Source organism: Hypanus sabinus, chromosome 20, assembly GCF_030144855.1.
Source record: "Hypanus sabinus isolate sHypSab1 chromosome 20, sHypSab1.hap1, whole genome shotgun sequence".
Lineage (NCBI taxonomy): Eukaryota > Metazoa > Chordata > Chondrichthyes > Myliobatiformes > Dasyatidae > Hypanus > Hypanus sabinus.
The window spans coordinates 14,464,438-14,487,905 of NC_082725.1; the positions used below are offsets into that span (position 1 = coordinate 14,464,438).

The 23,468-nt window shown below is 41.7% G+C and overlaps 2 protein-coding genes across 2 annotated transcripts in view; one reads left to right on the forward strand and one right to left on the reverse strand.

The window, feature by feature from the left end:
* Positions 1–215: 215 nt before the first annotated feature.
* The window catches only part of ube2ql1 (ubiquitin-conjugating enzyme E2Q family-like 1), a 36,800-nt gene continuing 13,547 nt past the window's right edge, over positions 216–23,468 (reverse strand). The window contains exon 2 of the mRNA XM_059945133.1: positions 216–1,626. Coding sequence (XP_059801116.1) covers positions 1,495–1,626 — 132 coding nt within the window. The 3' untranslated portion in view covers positions 216–1,494. The remainder of the gene's footprint in view (positions 1,627–23,468) is intronic.
* LOC132378654 (uncharacterized) lies at positions 7,745–10,512 on the forward strand. Its single transcript, XM_059945766.1, has 2 exons — positions 7,745–7,791; positions 8,070–10,512. Exon 2 carries the CDS (start codon positions 8,237–8,239, stop codon positions 9,920–9,922), a length of 1,686 nt encoding a protein of 561 aa, XP_059801749.1. The 5' UTR covers positions 7,745–7,791; positions 8,070–8,236; the 3' UTR covers positions 9,923–10,512.

Genomic DNA, 23,468 nt, shown 5'->3' on the forward strand with positions numbered 1-23,468 from the left:
ATCAGGGCATCGAAGGATATGGCAAGAAGGCAGGTGTGGGATCTGGGATCAGCCGTGATGGAATGGTGGAGCAGACTTGATGGGCTGAATAGCCTAATTCTGGTCTAAGGCCATGAACATACACTCAGCGGCCACTCTATTAGGTACAGGAGGTATCTAATAAAGTGGCCACTGAACGTAGTTTAAAATATGACTAAAAATACAAGAGAATGAAAAATTACTTACACTGGAGCAGGTTAAAAAGAGCATTTATTTTCTATCCAATATGATATTTTCACCCATTCTTCTTTCTTTCTCTGCCTTTTACATGCCGCTCCAAATACTTGGTCACTAAAGAACTGTACATAAGTGCGATTGACCCCTCACTACACTTCTATCAAACTTGGTTATCTCAAAGATTTGTTTTCCCCCTTCAGTCAGAATACCCGTCACATGCTCAAAAGGTTTTGCATTTGGCAAACCACAAATAAATTAAACAGAAAGACACAAATGCAATTACCACTTGACAAAATGTAATAGCTCTTGACACAGAACGAATGACAGCAACATTCTTTCAGCAAACTAGCAACCACTTATTCCTTAAACATGCAGATATAGTAGGAATTGAAACATCGGAATCGTTTAAGACATTGAGTTAATGCAGGAATTGGAATCGTATCTCTGCAGTGTCTTAAAATCTACTCCTCTACAATCTATCATGAGCATGTTGCTTTCCTTACTCCCACACACATTTGATGTACAATTCTACTATTAACTGTGACATTATTAACCACATTGGCACATTAACCCTATGAGATGTTGGTTTGAATGACAGGTGCGACTAGCCCTGCTAAAGACTGCTTTCATAAATAATGTATAGGGGTGCCAATCAGCAAAGATGCTGAAACATGTTAAACCTTCTTCTTTCGTTTCACTGGACTTGAAGTTAAAACAGTTCACTTTCAGTGATCAATAGCCAGCTACAAGACAGAATTTTAAATTTTAGCACAATAGAGCACAGCTCCACACAAATTACGATCTTCAAGTTGCATTGACAACTGACCTGTGAAAAAACCGCACAGCAAAATGTCAACCTATGCTTGCCGCCTGGGTATTAAATATTAACTGCTTCATTTAAATTTAAATTAGTAGAATGGTGAGGAATGAAATACATGATGTCATCTGTTTATCATTAGCATGGAGAGAAGCAAACTACAGCGTAGTAGAATGGGCAAAATGATGCAAACCTGATGCAGAAGAAAACCAAATTCAGAAGAACTCAATTCCAGCAACAAGCAGGTCATTACCCCCCTCCCCCCCACCCCTCCCCACCCCCCAAAAAAAAACAAATTCCCTTCAGGCTTTTATCCGTAAACATCTCTTTTCATAAATACAGTAAATGTTTCCTTTGCGTTGCCATGTCTAGTTGAAGCTGAAATAGAAAGAATGGATCGTAAACAGCACTGAGAGGGTGGAAGTGTTTTTCGGGTTTGAAAACTTTGGGAGTTCAGCGGCTCAGCCATCGGACACGGGGGGAGTAACCCAGCCGTACTTCTCGTGCGTCTTCACCAAACTTTTAAATGTCGCCTCGGCTTCTTTGCGAGTGAAGGCTTTCTTTGTCTTCCCCACTTTTCTGCAAATTCGACCCTACGTCAGAGAGGAAAACACAAAGTAAAACAGACCACTTACTCAAGAGACAGGAAGCAACCAGTTTTCACATAATGATGCATGGAAAGGTGAACGATAAGGAAAGCTTGATCCAGCACTCTCTCCAGGAGATAGTACATTTTTAAGTCTCACCTCTATTCCACAGAACCTTGGTAAACATTGCAACTTGGGATCCATAGTTTGGGCAATTGCATCATCAATCATCAGGGGCCTGACCTCCTTAAATTTGACAAGCATTTGGTGCACGTTGTCTTACTGATAAAGAGGATGCCCATATCTAGAGAGATGCCAGCACAAGTTTCTTATGGGGTGATGGGCAGATTGGTTGGAGGGCGTCAGTGAGAGGTTTAGTTAATGGAATAGAAATTTAGTAGGAGATCCACACTTCCAGATTATTGTCTGGAGAGTTGCAATAGTTCTCTGGACTAGAAACACTAAATCTGGCAAAATTTCGAAAAGCATGTTCTATCAAAATGGTACCTTCAATAAATTTGCAGGTCCCACAAGAGCGTTATCAGACAATAATTTGTTCAGCAAACCACTTAATATCGTGGTATATAACATCAAAGAAGTGGGTGCACCTTCACAGAGGATTTCTCCTGGATCCAACTCATTGATGCATCACAGTGTGCAAGGGTTGCAAACGCATTCTGACTGGTGGTATCAATCGCCTGATTTGAAGGCTCCAATGCACAAGTGTCTATAGAGACGGCAGAGCTCATATAGCTCCATCAGACCCTCCTCGTCACTGAGGACGTCCTCAAACAGCTATGCCTCAATAAGGCTGTATCATTATTAATCACCGTCACCATTCAGGACATACCCTCTTCTCATTACTACCACTGGGGGAGGGATGAGGAGGCACAACAGGCACAGGAGGCTGAAGACGAATACTCAACATTTTAGGAATCCCTTTGCCTTCAGATTCCTGAAAGTTTCCTGAACCTACAAACATTACCTCACTATTCTTCTTTTGCACTGTTTATTTTTGGCTGTAACTTACTGGATATCTTTCAATGTCGTGCATTATACTGCTGCCAGAAAACAACAACTTTCATGACTTATATCAGTGATAATAAACCTGATGCTGATGAAGAACACAGAACAGTACAGCATCGCACAGGCCCCTCCACCCACAGTTTCATGCCAGTCTTTTAACCTACTCCAAGATCAACCTAACCCTCCCTCCTACATAGCAATCCAATTTTATATCATCCATGTGCCATCAAATAGTTTCTTAAATGTCCCTAATGTATCTGCCTCTACCATCTCCCAGGCAACATGTCACACGCTCTCTCTCTGCAACAAAACTAGCTTTGACATGGCCCGTGTAATTTTCTCCGATCACCTTAAAATTATGCCTTCTTGTATTAGCCATTTCCACCCTTGGTGTTGCGGTTACATTAAAAGACCAAAGCTGTTGAGAGATTAAGCTAGGAGATCGACACTATATGATGTGATTCCAAAATAACTTAAATCCAAAGTTGAAAAAACTTTGATCCTTTATTACGAAACCAGCAAAGATGAATGGCTTATAGTGATAAAAAACTAACTAAACTAAATTAGCGATATAGCAATCTTAGCATTCAAACTGGTGCAATTATGTGATATTTGAATTAGCATTCTATATGCATTTAAACATTCCAGTTAGCATTCCAACAAATTCCCAATTAGCAACTGAATAGCGGGTTGAGCTAATTTAGCGTAACAAAAAAAAACACCCCACACCTTACCCCCTCTCAACTAGATTAAGGCTGCGTCCACACTACACCGGATAAATCCGTAACCAAAGCTTTTTCTCTTTGTTTTTACCCTCGGTCCACACTAAAACAGCATTTTCATCCCCCGAAACCGCAGCTTTTCAGAAACGCTTTCCAGGGTGGGTATTTTTGAAAATGCCGCTTGGGCAGATCAGTGTGGACGGGGTAACCGGAGACTTTTGAAAACGCTGTCAGGCGGCAGTGCGCCATTTCATTGTTTTCTTGAACGCAACCTAACAATTTCAGAACAGACGGAAATGAGACTGAAGCCAGAAGAGTTAGAAACGTGCTCACCAAATACTTTCACCCATAACTCAGTGAATAAATAAGTATACTCACTTTGCCGTTTTCTGTCCTTGCTTGTATGAAGGTGGTTTACCTATTTATGCAACTACTTCTCTGACAATAGATGTGTAACAGCCTAATGTAACATCGTATAGAAATACAAGATAACACTGATGCAGACATGTTTTACACATTTAACAAGGTGTTTTATTAATGCAACAGAGTTAGTCAGTTTTTCAATGTTCATAGTCAGCCAGGTCATTCTATCCGTGAACTCCCTGTCAGTTGCCTCCATACGCTTCAGTATTTGTTTTTTTTAACTTTTAAGTCCTCCTGCGCGAGAGTCAACAGCTGCCCGTCGTTTGAGTTTTTCTAGTCTGTAACTACACAAACGCACACTTTCACAGTGGGATTCAACACCAAACATGTCGCTTGATTTCGGTAGATGTGTCTTGTGCATGCACAGCAGGAGGAGATTCGCTGAAATATCCATTTCAATGTGGACGGAGATATTTTTAAAAACGCATAATGTGGACACCTATCAATTATCAAGTCTAGAGTGGATGTAGCCTAACCAACTAGCTAACCACAAACATGAATATGTAACTATATTCATTTGCTTCTATCACGGCCCACCCCATGTGATAGATTACCATAATAAATCGCTGCAAAATACAGTACAGAGAATTGATACGTGGCTCCAACGGACATGAAATAGATATGTGGCTCCTACACTGGATGCCCACCATATTTATGCTTATCATCTTGTACATCTCCATCAAGTCACCTCTCATCCTCCTTCACTCCAAAGAGAAAAACCCTAGTCGCTCAACTTTTCCTCTGCAGACATGCTCTCTAAAGCTGGCAGCAACTCCTCTGCACTCTCTCTAAAACTTCATAAACACAATGATGGAAACAAAAGTCAAGCAGGGAGGTAGAGAGATTCTATTTGCATAAATAATTAAGTCTTCCCTCAAAACTATACTGTCAGAAACTTGAGGCACTGATTGTAGTTTATGTACACAATGCTGGAAGGACTCAGCAGGTCAGGCAGCATCCGCGTGAAAAGAGTAGCCAATGTTTCGGGCCGAGACCCTTCATCAGGAATGCTGATTGTAGTTTTATTGGCAAATATGTTGCAATGCAGACTTCAAAATGAAAATGTTATAATTTTGCATTTTCACTCAATTAAATAATTTAATTGACATTGATGTCTAAGGTATCAGTGCAAAAACAGAAAATTCTGGAAATGTAAGTAAAGCGAAAAAAATCAATTACTTTATTTATGGGGAAATATTGGACAGGCTGGGTTTGCTTTGCTTGAGTAGAAGGAGACTCAGGTGTGACTGGGTGAAGGTACATACATTCAGTGGCCACTTTATTCGATACCTCCTGTACCTAATGAAGTGGCCACTGAGTGTACGTTTGTGGTCTTCTGCTGTTGTAGACCATCCAGTTCAAGTTTCGATGTGTTGTGCATTCAGAGATGCTCTTCTGCACACCACTGTTGTAATGTGTGGTTATTTGAGCTACTCCTGTTGCTTGAACTACTCTGGCGATTCCCCTTTAACATTCCTCATCAACAAGGAATTTTTGCCAACAGAATTGCCACTCACTGGATGTTTTTTGTTTCTCTCACCATTCTCTCTAAACTCTAGAGACTGTTGTGCATGAAAATCCCAGGCGATCAGCAATTTTTCAGATACTCAAACCTCTCCATCTGGCACCAACAATCATTCCTTGGTCAAAGTCACTTAGATCATGTTGCTGCCATATGATTGGCTGATTAGCTATTTGCATTAACGAATAGATATAGGGGTGTACTAATAAAGTGGCCACTGAGTTTAATAAGAGGGAAAAGCAGGATAGGTAGCCATAATCTTTTGCCCATGATAGGAGTATCAAAAACAATAGGGCATAGATTTACGGAGAGAGGACAAAGTTTTAAAAGCTTTTTTTTTTACATATTTTTACATATGATCCATAATGAATAATTTAAATGAATAAGAATGCTTAATCAAATAACATATAAACAGGATTATTCAAACATTACTTAAATATTAAATACACAATATGCACTTAAATCGGCCAGGTGTGGTGTGGGCAAGTGGGATTAGTATTAATGGGCAATGGGCCCCATTTCAGTCCTGTACAATTTTATTGCTTTGATATTTCCACTTGATCACCTTTCCCCTTTTCTGCTTGTTTCCCACTATTACCGGTAATTTAATATACCTAGTACAGAGCAGGGCCAGGCCATACGTTCCTGTGCTAACTATGACACAAATTTAAACTAACCCCATCCGTTCCATATCCTTCAATACCCTGCCTGCACGTGTGCCAATCTAAAGGCCTCTCAAAAGCTGCCATTGTAACTGCTTCTCTACCGGCAGCTCATTCCGGATGTTGTAATGTGAACAAAGTCACTGAGAGACACTGAAACTCGTGGATACAGAGTTTTTTATTCAACAAACTGAGACACTCTTGGAGGAAGAGGCCTTCCAGCCCAATATTATATGACATTTTTATATGCTAAAATTCAAATGTAACAGCAGGGCAATTCTACAGTTACGATGTGTCTGCAATGCTTCCTTTGAATTACAGATAGTTTTCACACGCATCCTTCTTCGCACCCACATGCCAGATGCCCAAAATGAATGTTAATCATCATTGTCCGGTTTGCAATCAACTCCAGCCCACAGCTCCATGAAAATTATTGTTCAGGGCTGCATTTTAAATTCAATCTACAATCCACGTCCATGTCTGAAGATTGGTTGCTGTGGAAGTTCATATTTGCCACGTACCTAAACACCAGAATAGAATGCACTCTAACACCAGGCACCTGCCACTCTCTGTGTAAAAAAAAATTGCCTCATAAACCTCCTTTAAAGTCCCTCTCTCTCACCTTAAACTCTAGTTGTTGACACCTCCATCCTGGGGAGGAAAATAGTACTCCTCAATCTTTGCCTCTCGCAATTTACAATACTAACAGGTTGCCCCTCACTCTCAGAATCAGAACCTGGTTTATCGTCACCGGCACGTGACATGTAATTTGTTAACTTAGCAACAGCAGTTCAATGCAATACATAATCTGAGGGAGGGAGAGGGGGAGAGAGAGAAATAATAAATAGAATAAAACATAATAATAAATAAACAAGTAAATCAATTATGTATATTGAATAAACTATTAAAAATGTGCAAAAACAGAAATACTGTGTATTAAAAAAATTGAGGTAGTGTCCAAAGCTTCAAAGTCCATTCAGAACTTGAATGGCAGAGGGGAAGAAGCTGTTCCTGAATCACTGAGTGTGTGCCTTCAGGCCTCTGTCCCTCCTACCTGATGGCAACAGTGAGAAAAGGGCATGCCCTGGGTGCTGGAGGTCCTTGATAATGGACGCTGCCTTTCTGAGACACCGCTCCTTGAAGATGTCCTGGGTACTTTGTAGGCTAGTACCCAAGATAGAGCCAATTAAATTCACGACCCTCTGCAGATTCTTTCAGTCCCGTGCAGTAGTCCCCACCCCCTCCCCCATACCAGACAGTGATGCAGCCTGTCAGAATGCTCTCTAGGGTACATCTATAGAAGTTTCTGAGTGTTCTTGTTGATGTGCCTAATCTCTTCAAACTCCTAATGAAGTATAGGCGCTGTCTTGCCTTCTTTATAACTGCATCGATATATTGGGACTAGGTTAGATCCTCAGTGATTTTGACACCCAGGAACTTGAAACTGCTCACTCTCTCCACTTCTGATCCCTCTATGAGGATTAGTACCGTATGTGTTCCCTCGTCTCACCTTTCCTGAAGTCCACAATCAGCTCTTTTGTCTTACTGACTGTGCTGTCTTTACGACAGTTATTTAGTTTATAATATTTTCGCTTAGTAATTCATTCAACAGTATTTTCTAGTTAGAATTAGAAGTGTTTAAAGTGTATTCATTGCATGTAAAATATATCGCCATGCGATGACGTCACATCCGGTTTCGCCGCGTCTTGTGGGAAAACACCGGTTTGAAATTAGCGCGAGGGTGGGGGCTTTCCACGAGGCTCACCCGAGCAGAAGCAGTTTTGCAGGCATGAGAAATCACAGTGAGAGCAACGCTGTAAGTTAATAGATAATCGATATATTGAACTAAGATGTTAATAGTGATCCTGTTAGAGGTAACGACGGTAGATAATGTTTATGCTTTCGTTAGTTAAAGAGTCGCGGATAGTTTGCATGGAAGTGTATTTAAAGTAGTCAATGGAGCAGGTAAACTCTCCCTGTATACTGCACCTTAGTGTAATGTAGTTATAGTCACCTTTGCAAGTATTTACACTTGAAATGTGATATTAAGGAAGGAACAAATACTGTATCAATCTTGTATTGTTTTATCAACAGTTTTCACCATATGTTAATGTGAAGAGTGAACAGTAAATGGTTAATCTTACTGCAATCTGGTTTGCATTGGCTGTGGTTTATCCGGACGTTAAATTCGGCGTTTCGTTACACCCGAAGGAGAACGTGACAGTGAAAAAGCGGCATTATCAGGTGTTTCAAGTGCTGCAATGTCAGCTCAATCCAGCATCAAGTCGACGCCGCCCAGCGACAAGGGCAGTAGACCGACATCAAGTAAGCCCACCCGGGCGTTATCAGGTGTTCCAAGTGCTGCAATGTCAGCTCGATCCGGGATCAAGTCGATGGCGCCCAGCGACAAGGGCAGTAGAACGACATCAAGTAAGTCCGCACAGGCAAGAACCAAGGCAGAAGCCGCCAAGGTGCTACTGCGTTACGCCAGACAAGAAGCAGTTTTGAAAATGAAACTGGCCACCAGAGAAGCCGAAATCCAGAAAGAAAGGGCCGCCAGAGAAGCCGAAAGGGCCGCCAGACAAAGAGAAGAGGCTGCCAGAGAAGCCGAAATCCAGAAAGAAAGGGCCGCCAGAGAAGCCGAAGAGGCTGCCAGACAAAGAGAAGAGGCCGCAAGAGAAGCCGAAACCCAGTTGGAAATGGCAAAAATATCGACAGAGTTGCAAGTGCTGCAGCTAGAAAGAGAAGAAGAAGCTGCCATGGCGGAAGCAAAGTACATAGAACAAGCTGAAGGGTCGCGTGATTTGACCGAAGTAAGATCTACTTTAGAAAGGACCAGACTGGAACGCACAAGCGACTATGTACAATATCAAATAGACAGGCAGGCTCGTCTCCCCTCTCCATACGTATTCGATAACTTCCCCAGCTACGAGGAGCCTCAGAGAGTCACGATTGCATCACATCCATACGAGGAAGGAAATTTACCCTCACGGCTCCGTGATGAAGTCAAGAATGAAAGAACCGACAACGCTCCTTCACCCCCACAACAGGACGGCGGGGAGGGAGAGGTTCACTCCAGGACAACAATTGTCAGCTCGAACTGTACAGAAGTTTGCGGTCAAACTCAGTCAAGCCGTTCTTGTTCCGAGATCTGCCTCACTGAGGTGTACCCTAAAGAAGCACAACAAGACATTACCAAGCGTAAAGTAACCGACGAGACGCTAGGTCAGTCAGTTTTCGTTCAAACCGAGCACGGAAACAAACTTGCACAATCAGCTCAAGATACCATTTCTTTAAAACCCAAAGACACCAAGGTCTTCAGAGATGAAGCAAATAATGGGGTTGCCCCATTGCCAATCAGAGAACCACGCCAGTGCTCACCAGATAACAAAGAGCAGGCAGTCAAACGGTTCACGTCCTTACGGAAAACCTGGAAAAGGAAACCTGAGATACAGCAACGCACCCGATTGGCCCACGAGGTACTGTGCACCCTAATGGCAGAGGTCACAGCCATTATAAACGCACAATCATTCCTACCTGTGTCTTCTGACCCAGAAAACCCCTTTATACTTTCGCCATCAACGCTCCTTACGCAGAAGGCAGGAGCACCTCCGCCACCAGGAGACTTTTCAGACAAAAAGCAATGGAGACAAGTCCAGGCTCTGGCAAATCAGTTCTGGCCTCGCTGGAGACAAAAATATCTACCTTTGTTGCAACAGAGACAAAAGTGGACAGAACCCCGAAGGAATCTTCAAGTTGAAGACTTAGTCCTGCTCAGGGACAAGCAAGCCACCCGCAACAGCTGGCCAATGGCCAGAATCACTGTTACATTCCCTAGCGGGGATGGACATGTCAGGAAGATCGAATTGAAGACTACCGACCAAGGCGATGTGAAAATTTACCAAGGGCCAGTTACAGAAGTTATTCTACTTCTACCCAATGACTGATTAAGAGACTAAGTTTTGTACTCTGCTCATTGTGACCTTACGAAGGTCAAGCGGGGAGTGTGCTGTCTTTACGACAGTTATTTAGTTTATAATATTTTCGCTTAGTAATTCATTCAACAGTATTTTCTAGTTAGAATTAGAAGTGTTTAAAGTGTATTCATTGCATGTAAAATATATCGCCATGCGATGACGTCACATCCGGTTTCGCCGCGTCTTGTGGGAAAACACCGGTTTGAAATTAGCGCGAGGGTGGGGGCTTTCCACGAGGCTCACCTGAGCACAAGCAGTTTTGCAGGCATGAGAAATCACAGTGAGAGCAACGCTGTAAGTTAATAGATAATCGATATATTGAACTAAGATGTTAATAGTGATCCTGTTAGAGGTAACGACGGTAGATAATGTTTATGCTTTCGTTAGTTAAAGAGTCGCGGATAGTTTGCATGGAAGTGTATTTAAAGTAGTCAATGGAGCAGGTAAACTCTCCCTGTATACTGCACCTTAGTGTAATGTAGTTATAGTCACCTTTGCAAGTATTTACACTTGAAATGTGATATTAAGGAAGGAACAAATACTGTATCAATCTTGTATTGTTTTATCAACAGTTTTCACCATATGTTAATGTGAAGAGTGAACAGTAAATGGTTAATCTTACTGCAATCTGGTTTGCATTGGCTGTGGTTTATCCGGACGTTAAATTCGGCGTTTCGTTACACCCGAAGGAGAACGTTACACTGACATTGAGTGCAATGTTGTTGCTGTGACACTACTCCACTAGTTGGCATATCTTACTCCTCTCTTGTCTCTTGTCTCCATCTGAGATTCAACCAACAATGCTTGTATCATCAGCAAATATTGATTTGCCACATTACCTGATACTACAACGTCCATGCCTGATGGATCATTACTTTTAAAGACAACAGTCCTCAAATAAAATAGAGGAGATTTCTACGATACTGCCCACTCATCTCTGGTTTTAAAGGTCCTTACATATCATATTTAATTTTTGCTTGACATGTATGTGTGAAAGTTCAAGTGCAATGTTTAAGTCAATTAAGTTAAAACAAACGTGAAAAAGCAGTAATTTAATGGATATATTTTCCAGTCCTCAAAAATGACAAAGGACGTTAAATAAAAGATAACTCAATTTCTCTGCACACTTTGAACATATTTCCGCTTGGTTGTACAGAGTTAACTATCAATGGATGTAATTAAATCACAAATCCTCAGGAGATGGAGAGGTGCAGCAAGCCCTTCGTGATACACTGATACTAATATTGAAGTAAACAACATATGTTGAATCACAGCACTAAACTGCTCATTTTCCAACCTGAATTCCCCACCAGGTATCCTGCCTGCTGGGATCACATATTGAAGATGCACACATGCACTCTGCATTTTCTTCTGAGTAATTTGTCATTTTTTTTTCACTTGTCTGCACTCCCAAAAACGATTCCTGCTACATGGCGGTAGGGGAATAGCACAACGGTTTACAGTATGTACAGGCGACCAGGGTTCAATTCCCACCGCTGCCTGTAAAGAGTCTGTACGTTCTCCCCGTGACCACGTGGGTTTTCTTCAGTTGCTTCTGTTTCCTCCCACAGACTAAAGGTTAAATGGTCATTGTGAATTGTCCCGTGATTAGGCTAGGATTAAATTAGGAGATTGCCGGGGGAGCAGAACCCAAAGAGCCAGGAGGGTCTATTCCACACGGTATCTCAGTAAATAAATCGAAGCTCCCGAATGCGAATGTGGCATCAAAAAAGTGGGCAGAATAAGACATTGCTGCTAAATTGTCATAAATTTGGTTGGAGCACGGACCTTTGGCCCATCTGGCTCATGCCGACCCAGATTTCCATCTACGCTAGTCCCATACGCCCACGTCTCTCTGATCCTTTCCTCTCCATGTACCTGTCCAAATATCTTTGAAGTAAATAACATTCATGGCATGTCTTAGCACATGGTCATCAGATGAAATTCGGAATTCTGAGGAACATCTGTCACAAATTAAGCATCATATTAAAATGGTTATTTTCCTAAATGAGAGGAGATTGAAAGAGGCTATTTGGCCCCAGTGCCATCTCAGGATTGCATACTGCATACATACTTTGATAATACATTTACTTTGAACTTTGAACTGTTTAGGAATTGCCTGGTTAAACCAAATTGCACTAACGTTCAAAGCCAAGGAATACAAGCTGGAGGAGGAGTTAATATCAATAATATTTTCTTGGTTGACATGGAAACAAAGGACTGAATGACCCCTTTAGTGACATATATTTGGGGGGTGGCATGGTAGCATAGTGGTTAGCATAACGTTTTATAGTACCAGTGACCCAGGTTCGATTCCCTCCACTATCTGTAAGGAGTCTGTACTGCATGGGTTTCCTCCCACAGTCCACAGACCAACTGGCTGGTAGGTTAATTGGTCATTGTAAATTGTCCTGTGATTAGGCGAGGGTTAAATCAGGGGTTGAAGTGCTGCTTTGTATTTCCATAAATAAAATAAATAAGTAAATTTCTACTGTTCCAGTTTCTGGAGATATTCTGCATACAGTTCTGTCATGCAATGTTGAGTTTTCAACATTCTCCTAACTTTACACCTCGTATTTCCATACAACATAGGCTGAGTCAATTCAACCTGTTGAGTGTCTGCTGGTTTCCTGAGCAACCCATCAATCCTATACCCTCATTTCTTTCTTGTTACCTCTCCCATGACCATCAACACCTGCCCCATCTTCCATCACTCACCTAACCCACACTGTAGCCAAACTCACCTACCAACCAGAACATCTTTGAAATTTGGGAGGTGCTTCTGTTGAAGAGCAATGCATCTGACATGAGTTCTTATCTCCACAAGAAATACCGTACAGTGCAAAAGTCTTAGGCACATATAACTAGAATGCCTAGGGCAAAAGTAATTTGATTCTAAACAATTGGTTTATTGATATTACTCAATGTCTCTCTGGTGCTTCCTGCTCTCTCCCCCTTTTCCCAACCATGAATCCCCTCTCCTTGCCACCCTCCCACTCTCAGTCCACAATGGAGACCCACATCAGAATTAGGCTTATCATCACTCACATGTGTTATGAAATGTGTTTCTTTTTGCAGCAGTACAGTGCAATCCCTAAAATTACTACAGTACTGTGCAAAAGTCTTAGGCACATACATGTAGCTAGGGTGCACAAGACTTTTGCACAGTACTGTAGTCCTAATTGCTTAGAAATATGAAGCCTTTCTTCTTACATCATCTCTTCATGCAAGTGTTCATCTGTTTTATCTTCCTATTCCTGTCCTCACCAGTAAGTGTTCACTTGTAATAATCAGCAGATTATTACTTCTGAGATCCTACTTTTTAGCCTTTATCCTAGAACCACAAACTCTATCTAGAGGACCTCATCTCCTTTCTACTTCTGCACGTTTCCATTTCTGAACACTTCTCCCTCCGCAGAAACTGCATGACCATCAGTTTTCAGCTTTTGCTTTAACAGTATCTGCGATTTCTCGTGAAACAAATTCTCCTCTTGCACGGGATATATGTTCTGTGGTTTTCTCATTTACTCTCGATACCTGACAGGTGACCTCTAAATATTCTGCCAACTATTTGCCTCTACAAGAGAATCATCCAACAAACTTCACAGGAGCTTTTTGCCACTGCAGCCAATAATTCCAGAAGCATTTCTTTAGAGTACAAGCTTTTGTTTTAAAAATAAATCTCCATAGGGTAAATTTCCTGTTTCTGTTTTCCAAGTCAAAACATTCAAAGCACCCAAATAGGGCCCAGTGTTTTGAAACAGGCAGGAAGACGAGTTGCTCCAACTTGCCAATGGCAGTTTGATAAATGCTACTGAGGTCTACACTCTTCTGCCTTGTAAACATCAAAATCAATTTAGGTCAATGGATATATCACCTGAGTTATAGGAAAAGGTTGAATAGATTAGGACTTTATTCATAGAGCACAGGAGAATGGTGGGAGGTCTTATAGAGGTCTTCAAAATTATGAGGGCTCTAGATAGCATGAACGTTTGTAGGCTTTTTGCCTCGGGTTGGGTGAGAATAGAACCACAGGTCATTGGTTTAGGTTGAAAGGAGAAATATTTAAGGGAAATCTGTGAGGGGGGGAATACTTCTTCACTCAGAAGGTGGTGAAAAATATGGTATGATCTACTAGTGGAAGTGATAGATGCAAATTCATTTGTAACATTTAAAAGAAGTTTGGGGGGTACATAGAAGGCAGAGAGAGGAATGGAGGACTATGATCTGGGTGCAAGTAGATGGGACTGGGCAGAAGAGCAGACTAGCATGGACAGATGGGCCGAATTGCCTGTTTCTGGGCTGTGGTGCTCTATGACAAAAGAATCAAACTGCAGGAGGAGCTTCGTGGACCCAGTAACATCTGAGGATGGTCGGTGTTTCACGTCGAGGCAATGTTGCAAGTTCTGTGCTCCTTTTAACTAGCTTCACCCATCTCCCTGTTAACAGATAATTTGCATGACTGAATCCACACTACTCAATGTAATTGAACAGAACCCTGCAGCCCTTCAGCCCACAATACTATGCTGACCTTTAAACATATTCCTAAGACAGGAGTCCCTTACCTGGGTCCATGGACCCCTTGGCTATTTGTATTGGTCCATGGCATAAAAAATGTTGGGAAGTTCTGCTCTGAGATAAACTCATAGTATTCTGGGCTACCCATCTGTTATCAAAATTCCTGCTCTCCTACTTGCCATAGAAGATGCAAAACTTGCCCTTCACCTTCTCCCTTCCCGCTGCTCAGGGTACCAGCAGTTCCTTCCAGGTGAAACCTGATATTCTGTGTATCTCAATTCATTAGCTGGTCACTCTGTTCCTCTACAAAGTTCAAAGTAAAATTTATATCAGAGTACAAACACATCACCACTTACAACCCTTTTCCTTTTTCCTGTGGGCATTCTCAGCAAATCCTTAGAATAGAGACTGTAAACAGGATCGATGAAAAAGCAAGTACAGCGTAGAAGACAACTATGCAAATGCAAATATAAATAAATAGCAATAAATAATGAGAGCAGGAAATAACAAGCTAAAGAGTCCTTCAAGTGAGATCATTTGTCATGGGAGCATCTCAATAGCTGAGCGCGGCTATCACCTTTTGTTCAAGAGCCTGATGGCTGAGTGATAATAACTGTGCTCAAACCTGGTGGTGTGAGTCCTGAGGCTCTTGTACCTTTGAACTGATGGCAGCGGTGACAACAGGGCATGGCCTGGGTGGTGAGGATCTCAGATGCTGGATGCTGCTTTCCTATGACAGTGTTTCATGTGTACTGGGGAGAACAAATGCCAAGCTTTCTCTTTAGCCTCCTACACTGCTCCAGTGAAATTCAGCTCCGCTTTAATGTAAACCACTTTGAACTACATTGTTTGCATGAAAAGTTCTCTATAAATGTTATTATTATTTAAAAGCACTTGACCTATCAATATGACATTTTGCAGATTCAGTGGTGTTAACAAATTCCAACATTCACTCCTTCCATTTTTTTCCTCAATAACTGGTATGGGAAATAGCTCCTCTTGATCTTTTGTTCTTGTTTTCTTATTCAAAAACTAGCTCATTATTGTCCTTCCATCACCTAGAAAACATTGAAAGGACTAGATAGAGTAAACATGGAGAGGATGTATCCTGTGGGGGTGGGGATGTTGAAGACCAGAGGACACAGCTCAGAATATAAAGTCAGAGGGTGGTGAATCCTGTGAAGGACAAGTCATTGGGTATACATAAAATGGAAATTAATGGGTTCTTGATTAGAAAGGGCATCAAAGTTTATTTGGAGAAAACTGGCGAATGGGTTGAGATGAAAAATAAACCAGCCATGATTAACTGGTGGAACAGACTCGATGGGCTGAATGGCCCAATTCTGCTCCTCTGTCTCATGGTCTTATCATGATGCTTATTATCACTGTCACAGTGAGGAACAGCCTCCTACTTGTTCATTCCCTGGATGTCCACCAACACATCGGCAACACTTTACAAGACGATTAATTCTTTCTTGAACCAAAAACTTCGGCTGACCTGCAGAACATTTCTGGCATTTTCAGATTAATTTTCTCAAAATTTTTGTTACTCAACTTTATAACATTACCATGATTTTGATGTGTTTGTTTATTATTTCTTTCTTTTTTGTTTTTGGAGTTTGTTGTCTTTTGTACACTGCCCTCCCTATTTGTGTGGTTTTTCATTGATTCTAGTATGGTTTTGGACTTATTGCGTATGCCAGCAAGAAAATTAATCTCAGGGTTGCATATGGTGACATATATGAACTTTGATAATAAATTTACTTTGAATTTTGAGCTACACTTTCTAGCCAAAACCTAATCTATGCTTCAATACAACTTCCTGATGTCTGTACTTTCCCTTGGCTATCCTGTCAGTGCTGTTTAAAACCTTATTCCTGATACATTTATTCACAGTTTGTGAACACTGTAATAGATGAGCAGGATTTCAAGTGTTTGTCTGAGCTCGGCTCATGGTCACTTGACCAACACCTTTCTGTTATATTGAGTGCAATTGCCCTGGAGTACCTGTGTTTAAAATATGTTTTCTTTACATGATCACTGCAAACAAGGTCAACCTTATCAATGTCATCTGTGATCTCTCGTGAAATGGCAATGCTCAGCCTCCTGCTTTAAGTTCAAGTTTATTGTCATCTGACTGTACATATATACAACCAAACAACGTTCCTCCAATTCACATCAAACACAGAACATGGATCTGAATATTATACAACAAATAACTTTATCAGGATGGCACGGTTGTGTGATTATCACAACGCTTTACAGTACTGGTGACCTGTGTTCAATTCCACTGCTGCTTGCAAGGAGCTTGTACATCCTCCTCACGACCGTGTGGGTTTCCTCCGGGCGCTCCGATTTCCTCCCACAGTTCAAAGACATACCAGTCAGTAGGTTAATTGATCATTGTTAAAATTGTCCCATGATTAGGCTGGGGTCAAATCAGGGGTTGCTGGGCAGTGGTGGCTCGAAGGGATTCCGTGCTGTATCTCAATAAAAAAAAATCAAACAGCGTGTAGTAAAGTGCAGCACAGATAATCAGCTCGCTGTCAATGTGATGAGAACTTCAGAAGTGCGGCAAAATACTCTGGTGATGCTCCCAGGTAAAGATTTCTAGAGTTTAGATGCAGTGACAGTGAAGGAGCGGCAATGCGTTTCCGAAGCAGGCTGATAGGTGAATTGGAGTAGAAACTGCAGGTAACTCCTGTCTCTTCTGCTGACAGAGTTCATGTGGAGTAGTGCAGTTATGGAACTACAGTGTACAGGTGATGGCCCCCCGCTGTTTGAACATTCGCTTTACGACAGCTCACTGTTACGAAAGACCTACATTAGTGCCTGTTTTCGCTAGCCAAAGAGGGTTTTCGCTTTTACGAAAAAAAGATGCGTGTGTTACCCTGAGAAAGACTACCATGACCGTGAAGCCTTGTGCGGGCAGTTGTGCACGCATGCGTGTACGTGCATAGGCGTGTATATGTGCTTGCATTTACATGCCGATTTTTTCTCTCCACATTGATTTTGGCTCACTGTCTTCCTGATTTTGATAAGTGAAACTACACCGTACATTCAATATTTCTATTTTATATAGGCTGTACAGGTTTCCCCTGCAATCCAAAGGTACAGCATTCCTATGAAACCATTTGTTATCCGAAATGTCATAAATTGAAGAAGTAATTACCATTAATTTATATGGGAAAAACTTTTGAGAGTTCCCAGACCCAAAAAAATAACCTACCAAATCAAAACAAATAACACATAAAACCTAAAATAACACTAACATATAGTAAAAGCAGGAATAATATGATAAATATACACCCTACATAAAGTAGAAATATTGTGGGTATGGTGTAGTTTCACTTATCAAACTTGGGAAGATAGTGAGCCAAAATCGATTTGGAAAGAAAAAAAAAATCACCACGTACATGCATACGTACGCACATGTGTAAGCACGTACATGCATATGCAAACAACTGCCTACACAAGACTTCACTGTCATTGTAGTCTTTCTCGGGGTAAACACACGTATAAAGCCGGCGTCTTTTGTTTGTAGAAGTGAAAATCCTCTTTGGTTAGCAAAAACAGGTACTAATGTAAGTCTTTCGTAACAGCGAGTTGTCATAAAGTAAACGTTTAAAAAAGTGGGGGCCACCTGTATACTTATCATATCATTCCTGCTTTTACTATATGTTTGTGTTATTTTGGGTTTTATGTGTTATTTGCTTTGATTTGGTAGGTTATTTTTTGGGTCTGGGAACGCTCAAAAAATTTTCCGTATAAATTAATGGTAATTGCTTCTTCAATTTACGACATTTCGGCTTACAAACTGTTTCATAGGAATGCTCTACCTTCAGGTAGTGGGGGAAACCTGTATGTTGTACACAAAGATGAAGGTTAACCACTGTGTCTGATCACATTTAACGTAAAATCTTTTTTGAAAATACTTGACATACTTTTTAATGAAGAGGTTAACTTTATTTGTCACGTGCACGTCGAAACACACAGTGATCCGTGTTGTTGGCATCAACAACCAACACAGTCCGAGATGTGCCATGGGCAGCCCACGGGTGTCACAATGCTTCTGGCAACATAGTCACATGCCCACAACTTACTAACCCTGACCATATGTCTTTGGAAATGTGGGAGGAAACTAGAGGTCCTGGAGGAAAACCACTCGGTCACAGGGAGGATCACTGAGGACCTGAGTCACCCCAACCACAAACTGTGCCAGCTGCTACCATCCAGAAAGGTTACGGCAGCATTTAAGGCAGGGCCAACAGGCTCCAGGACAGCTTCTTCCATCAGGCCATCAGACTGATTAACTCCTGCTGACACAACTGTATTTCTGAGCTATATTGACTGTACTGTTGTATACCTTTCTGTACATACTACTTATTACAAACTACTATAATTTGGACATTGTACATTCAGACGGAGACATAATGTAAATATTTTTACTCCTTATGTATGTGTAAGAAAAGAAATCAATTCAATTCAAACTCCTTACAGACAGGAATCCCAGGTAGACACTGGGAGGATGTACAAACTCCTTATGGGCAGCAGTGGGAACTGAACCCCAATCTTAGAGCTTGCGCTGCAAAGCGTGACACTTCGCTACCGTGCCGCCGTACTCCATGCGTGGGACATACTCAACCGTGGTTAGTTGGTGGTCGATGGAATCAGCGATTCAGATGGTGGAGGGGGTGCCACTCAAGCAGGACAACTTGTGCTGGAGGGTGCTGCCGCCCCCAAGGCTGGGTGGGCTGCACTCACCCATGGCAAGCAGAGACATGTTACCTTTCTCCTGTCCACTGATCACCCACTTCTTTTTTTAAATGTAGTAGAATAAAATGAAATAATGAAACCAAATTAATCACAAATTCCTCTCTATTGGCCTTGGGCAGCTACAAAAAGTGTGCATTGTCTTTATCTTATTTATGAAATCAGCCTGCACAAGGTGTCCAACACATGAAGCTGCTCAGAAATTCAGTTTAGCTTTTGCTTACAACAGTCTCCACAAGGACTGAATTTATTTTTAAATCCTGCTTCTTTATGGATTTTCCCTCTACCCTGTCATCTTTCATTAATATTCTGTGCTATTTCATCTGCACTTGCTTCTCAAACAATGAACCTGTCCTATAGTTTCACAGGAGAACTGAATACAATATAGTACATGATCAGAGATCATGCAAGAGATTTTGCAGATACTGGAAATCTTGAGCAGCACACACGTTGGAGGAACTCAACAGTTCAGACAGCATCTATGTAGAGGAACAAACAGCTGGTATTTTGGACCGAGACCCTTCATCGGGACTGGAAAGAAAGGGGACAGAAAAAAATTGGTGGAAGAGGTGAAGGGATGAAGGAAAAGGAATCTGATAGGGGAGGACAGTGGACTGTGAGAGAAAGGGAAGGCAGAGCTGGACAAGAGGGAGGTGATACACAGTTCAGGAGAAAAGCAAGGGTGAGAGGGGAACCGAGAATGGGAAATGGAGAGAAGTGGGAGTGGGGAGAAATTACTGGAAGGGAAACTGAATTTCATGCCATCCTTTTTGGCAAAAGTATAAATATAGTCTGAGAGGATGTTTTCAAAGATCCAAAGGATCATAAAACCACAAGAGATAGGAGGTGAATTAGGCTATTTGCCCATCAAGTCTGCTCTACTGTTCCATTGTGGTGAATTTATTAACGTTTACAACCTCATTCTCCTGGTTTGCCCTGGCAAATAAAAACCCACCAACTTCAAATTTACTCAATGATTTGGGCCTCCACAGCTTCCCCGTGTCAATAAATTCCACAGATTCACCACCCTCTGGCCAAAGAGATCCCTCCTCATCTCCACATCCCTCTATACTGATGTGTGCCTTTTGGTCCTAGACTCACACATTATATCCTCTCCATATCCACTCTAGACAGATAAATAAATACTTAATTGATCCCAAAGGAAATTACAGTGCCACAGTAGCATTACAAGTACACAGACATACAAATATTACAAGAGAAGTAAGAAAGAATTAAAAAAAAACTAACTCAAGCAGCCCAACAGGAGGGGCATCACTTCCCCAGCTATAGGTTGACTCGTTATAGAGCCTCATGGCCAGGGTAAGAATGACCTCATATAGCGCTCTTTGTAGCGGCAGAGTTGTCTTAGTCGAACTAAAAGTGCTCCTCTGTTCAGCAAGGTGGCGTGCAGAGGGTAAGAGACATTTTCCAGAATTGTCAGGATTTTCCACAGGCTCCTTTGTTCTGCCACAGCCTCCAGTGTGTCCAGTTTAACTTTCTAATCAGTTTATTGAGCCTTTTGGCATCACCTGTGTTGGTGCCATTGCCCCAGCACACCACCGCACAGAAGATTGAACTGGTGACACCAGACTGGTAGAACATGTGAAGGAGAGGCCTGCATACTCCAAAAGACCTCAATCTTCATAGGAAGTAGAGGTGACTTTGGCCCTTCTTGTACATGGCCTCCGTGTTTGTGCTCCTCTCGAGTGTCAACCAGTTGCACTCCCAGGTACTTCCAAGTCCTCAGTACATTTAAGTCCTCTCCATCTATAGTAACCAGGAGCAGTGCAGGCTTAGTTTTCCTGAAGTCCATCACCATCTCCTTTGCCTTACTGATGTTGAGCTGCAGGTGATTCAGCTTGCACCATTTGGCAAAGTCCTTCACCCAGGCCCTGTATTCATCCTTTCATTCTCCCCTTACACACCAAGCGATTGTTGAATCATCAGAGAAATTCTGCAGATGACATGACTCAGTGTTGAATCTAAAGGCCAAGGTATGCAGGGTAAGCAGAAGGGAGCCAGTACAGTCCCCTGTATCTAGGGCTTTCAATATTCTATAGGTTTCAATGAAATTCCCCCCTCCCCACCTTCTTCTAAGCTCCAGCAAGTACAGGCCCAAAGCCATCATATGCACCTCATACATTAACCCTTTGATTTCCAGAATCATCCTCATGAACCTCCTCCAGACCCTCTCCAAAGCCAGCACATAATTTCCTACATAAACTGCTCACAATACTCCACGTACAGTCTAACCAATGTCTTATCATGCCTTGGCATTGCATCCTTGCTCTTATATACTAACTCACTCAAAATAAATGCTAGCATTGCATTTGACTTCCTTACAACTGTTTCAACCTGCAAGTTAACCTTAAGGGAATCCTGCAGAAGGACTTTCAAGTTGATTTACACCTTGGATTTTTGAATTTTCTCTCCATTTAGAAAATAGTCTACATCATTATACCTTCTACCAACGAGCATGACCATACACTTCCTTACACCATATTCCATCTGTTGTTTCTTTGCCATTCTCCCAAAATGTCCAAGTCCTTGTTTTCTCTACACTACCTGCTCCTCAACCTATCTTTGTATTATCTGAAAACTTGACCACAAAGACATCAATTCCGTCATCCAAATCATTGACATACAATGTGAAAAGAAGCAGTCTCAATATTGACTCCTGTTAGTTAACATCACTATTAACTGGCAGCCAATCTGAAAGGGCCCTCGTTATTCCCACAGTTTGGCTGACAGGCAGGAAGCAATCTTCTGTCCATGCAAGTATCTTTCCTGCAACACCATGAGCTCCTGTCGTGTTAAGTAGCCTCATGTGCGGCGCCTTGTAAAAGTCCTTCTAAAACATCAAGTAAACAAAATTTATTGACTCTCCTTTGTCTACCTTGCTTGATATTTCTTCAAAGAATTCCAACAGGTCCACTGGATGTGATCTTCACAGTTACTCGAGGTACCAATACACGTACATTTCCAATGTCTTCCTGCCTTATACAATTATTTATTTTATCATCACTATAGAAGGGACAATTTCCAGGCCTACCCGCACAGACACACACATATATATATATATATATATATATACACACCTTCTGACTTTCAAAGTTGAAAGCCAATTTATTATTAAAGTGCATATATGTTACCATATACAACCCTGAGATTCACTATCTCACAGATATTTACAGGGAAAAAAAAGAAATACAATTGAATTTATAAAAAGCTATAAATAAACAAAGACCGACAAACAACAAATGTGCAAAGGAAGACAAATTGTGCAAATAAAAAATAATATTGAGAGCTGTAAAGAGTCGGTGAAAGTGAGTCTGTAGGTCCTAACAGGATCGGTTAGGAGTAGTGGTGGTTGAAGTTATCCACACCAGTTCAGGAGCCTGCTGACTGTAGGGCAATAACTGTACCTGATCCTGGTGGTTGTGGGCCCCCTGTACCTCTTGCCCATGTTAGTAGTGAGAAGAGAACATGGCCTGCATGGTGGGGGACTTTGATAATGGATGTTACTTTGTTGTGGCAGCGTTCCATGTAAATGTGCTCAAGGATGGGGAGGACTTACATAGAAACATAGAAAATAGGTGCAGGAGTAGGCCATTCGGCCCTTCGAGCCTGCACCACCATTCAGTATGATCATGGCTGATCATCCAACTCAGAACCCTGTACCTGCTTTCTCTCCATAACCCCTATCCCTTTAGGCACAAGGGCCATATCTAACTTCCTCTTAAATATAGCCAATGAACTGGCCTCAACTGTTTCCTGTGGCAGAGAATTCCACAGATTCACTACCCTCTGTGGAAGAAGTTTTTCCTCATCTCAGTCCTAAAAGGCTTCCCCTTTATCCTTAAACTGTGACCCCTCGTTCCAGACTTCCCCAACATCGGAAACAATCTTCCTGCATCTAGCCTGTCCAATCACTTTAGAATTTTATACGTCTCAATAAGATCCCCCTCAATCTTCTAAATTCCAGTGAGAATAAGCCTAGTCGATCCAGTCTTTCTTCATATGAAAGTCCTGCCATCCCAGGAATCAATCTGGTGAACCTTCTCTGTACTCCCTCTATGGCAAGAATGTCTTTCCTCAGATTAGGGGACCAAAACTGCACACAATATTCTAGGTGTGGTCTCACCAAGGCCTTGTACAACTGCAGTAGAACCTCCCTGCTCCTGTACTCAAATCCTTTTGCTATGAATGCCAATATACCATTTGC

Excerpts from the sequence above, each read along its gene's own strand:
- LOC132378654 (XM_059945766.1), top strand. The coding sequence starts at position 8,237 with ATGTCAGCTCAATCCAGCATCAAGTCGACGCCGCCCAGCGACAAGGGC.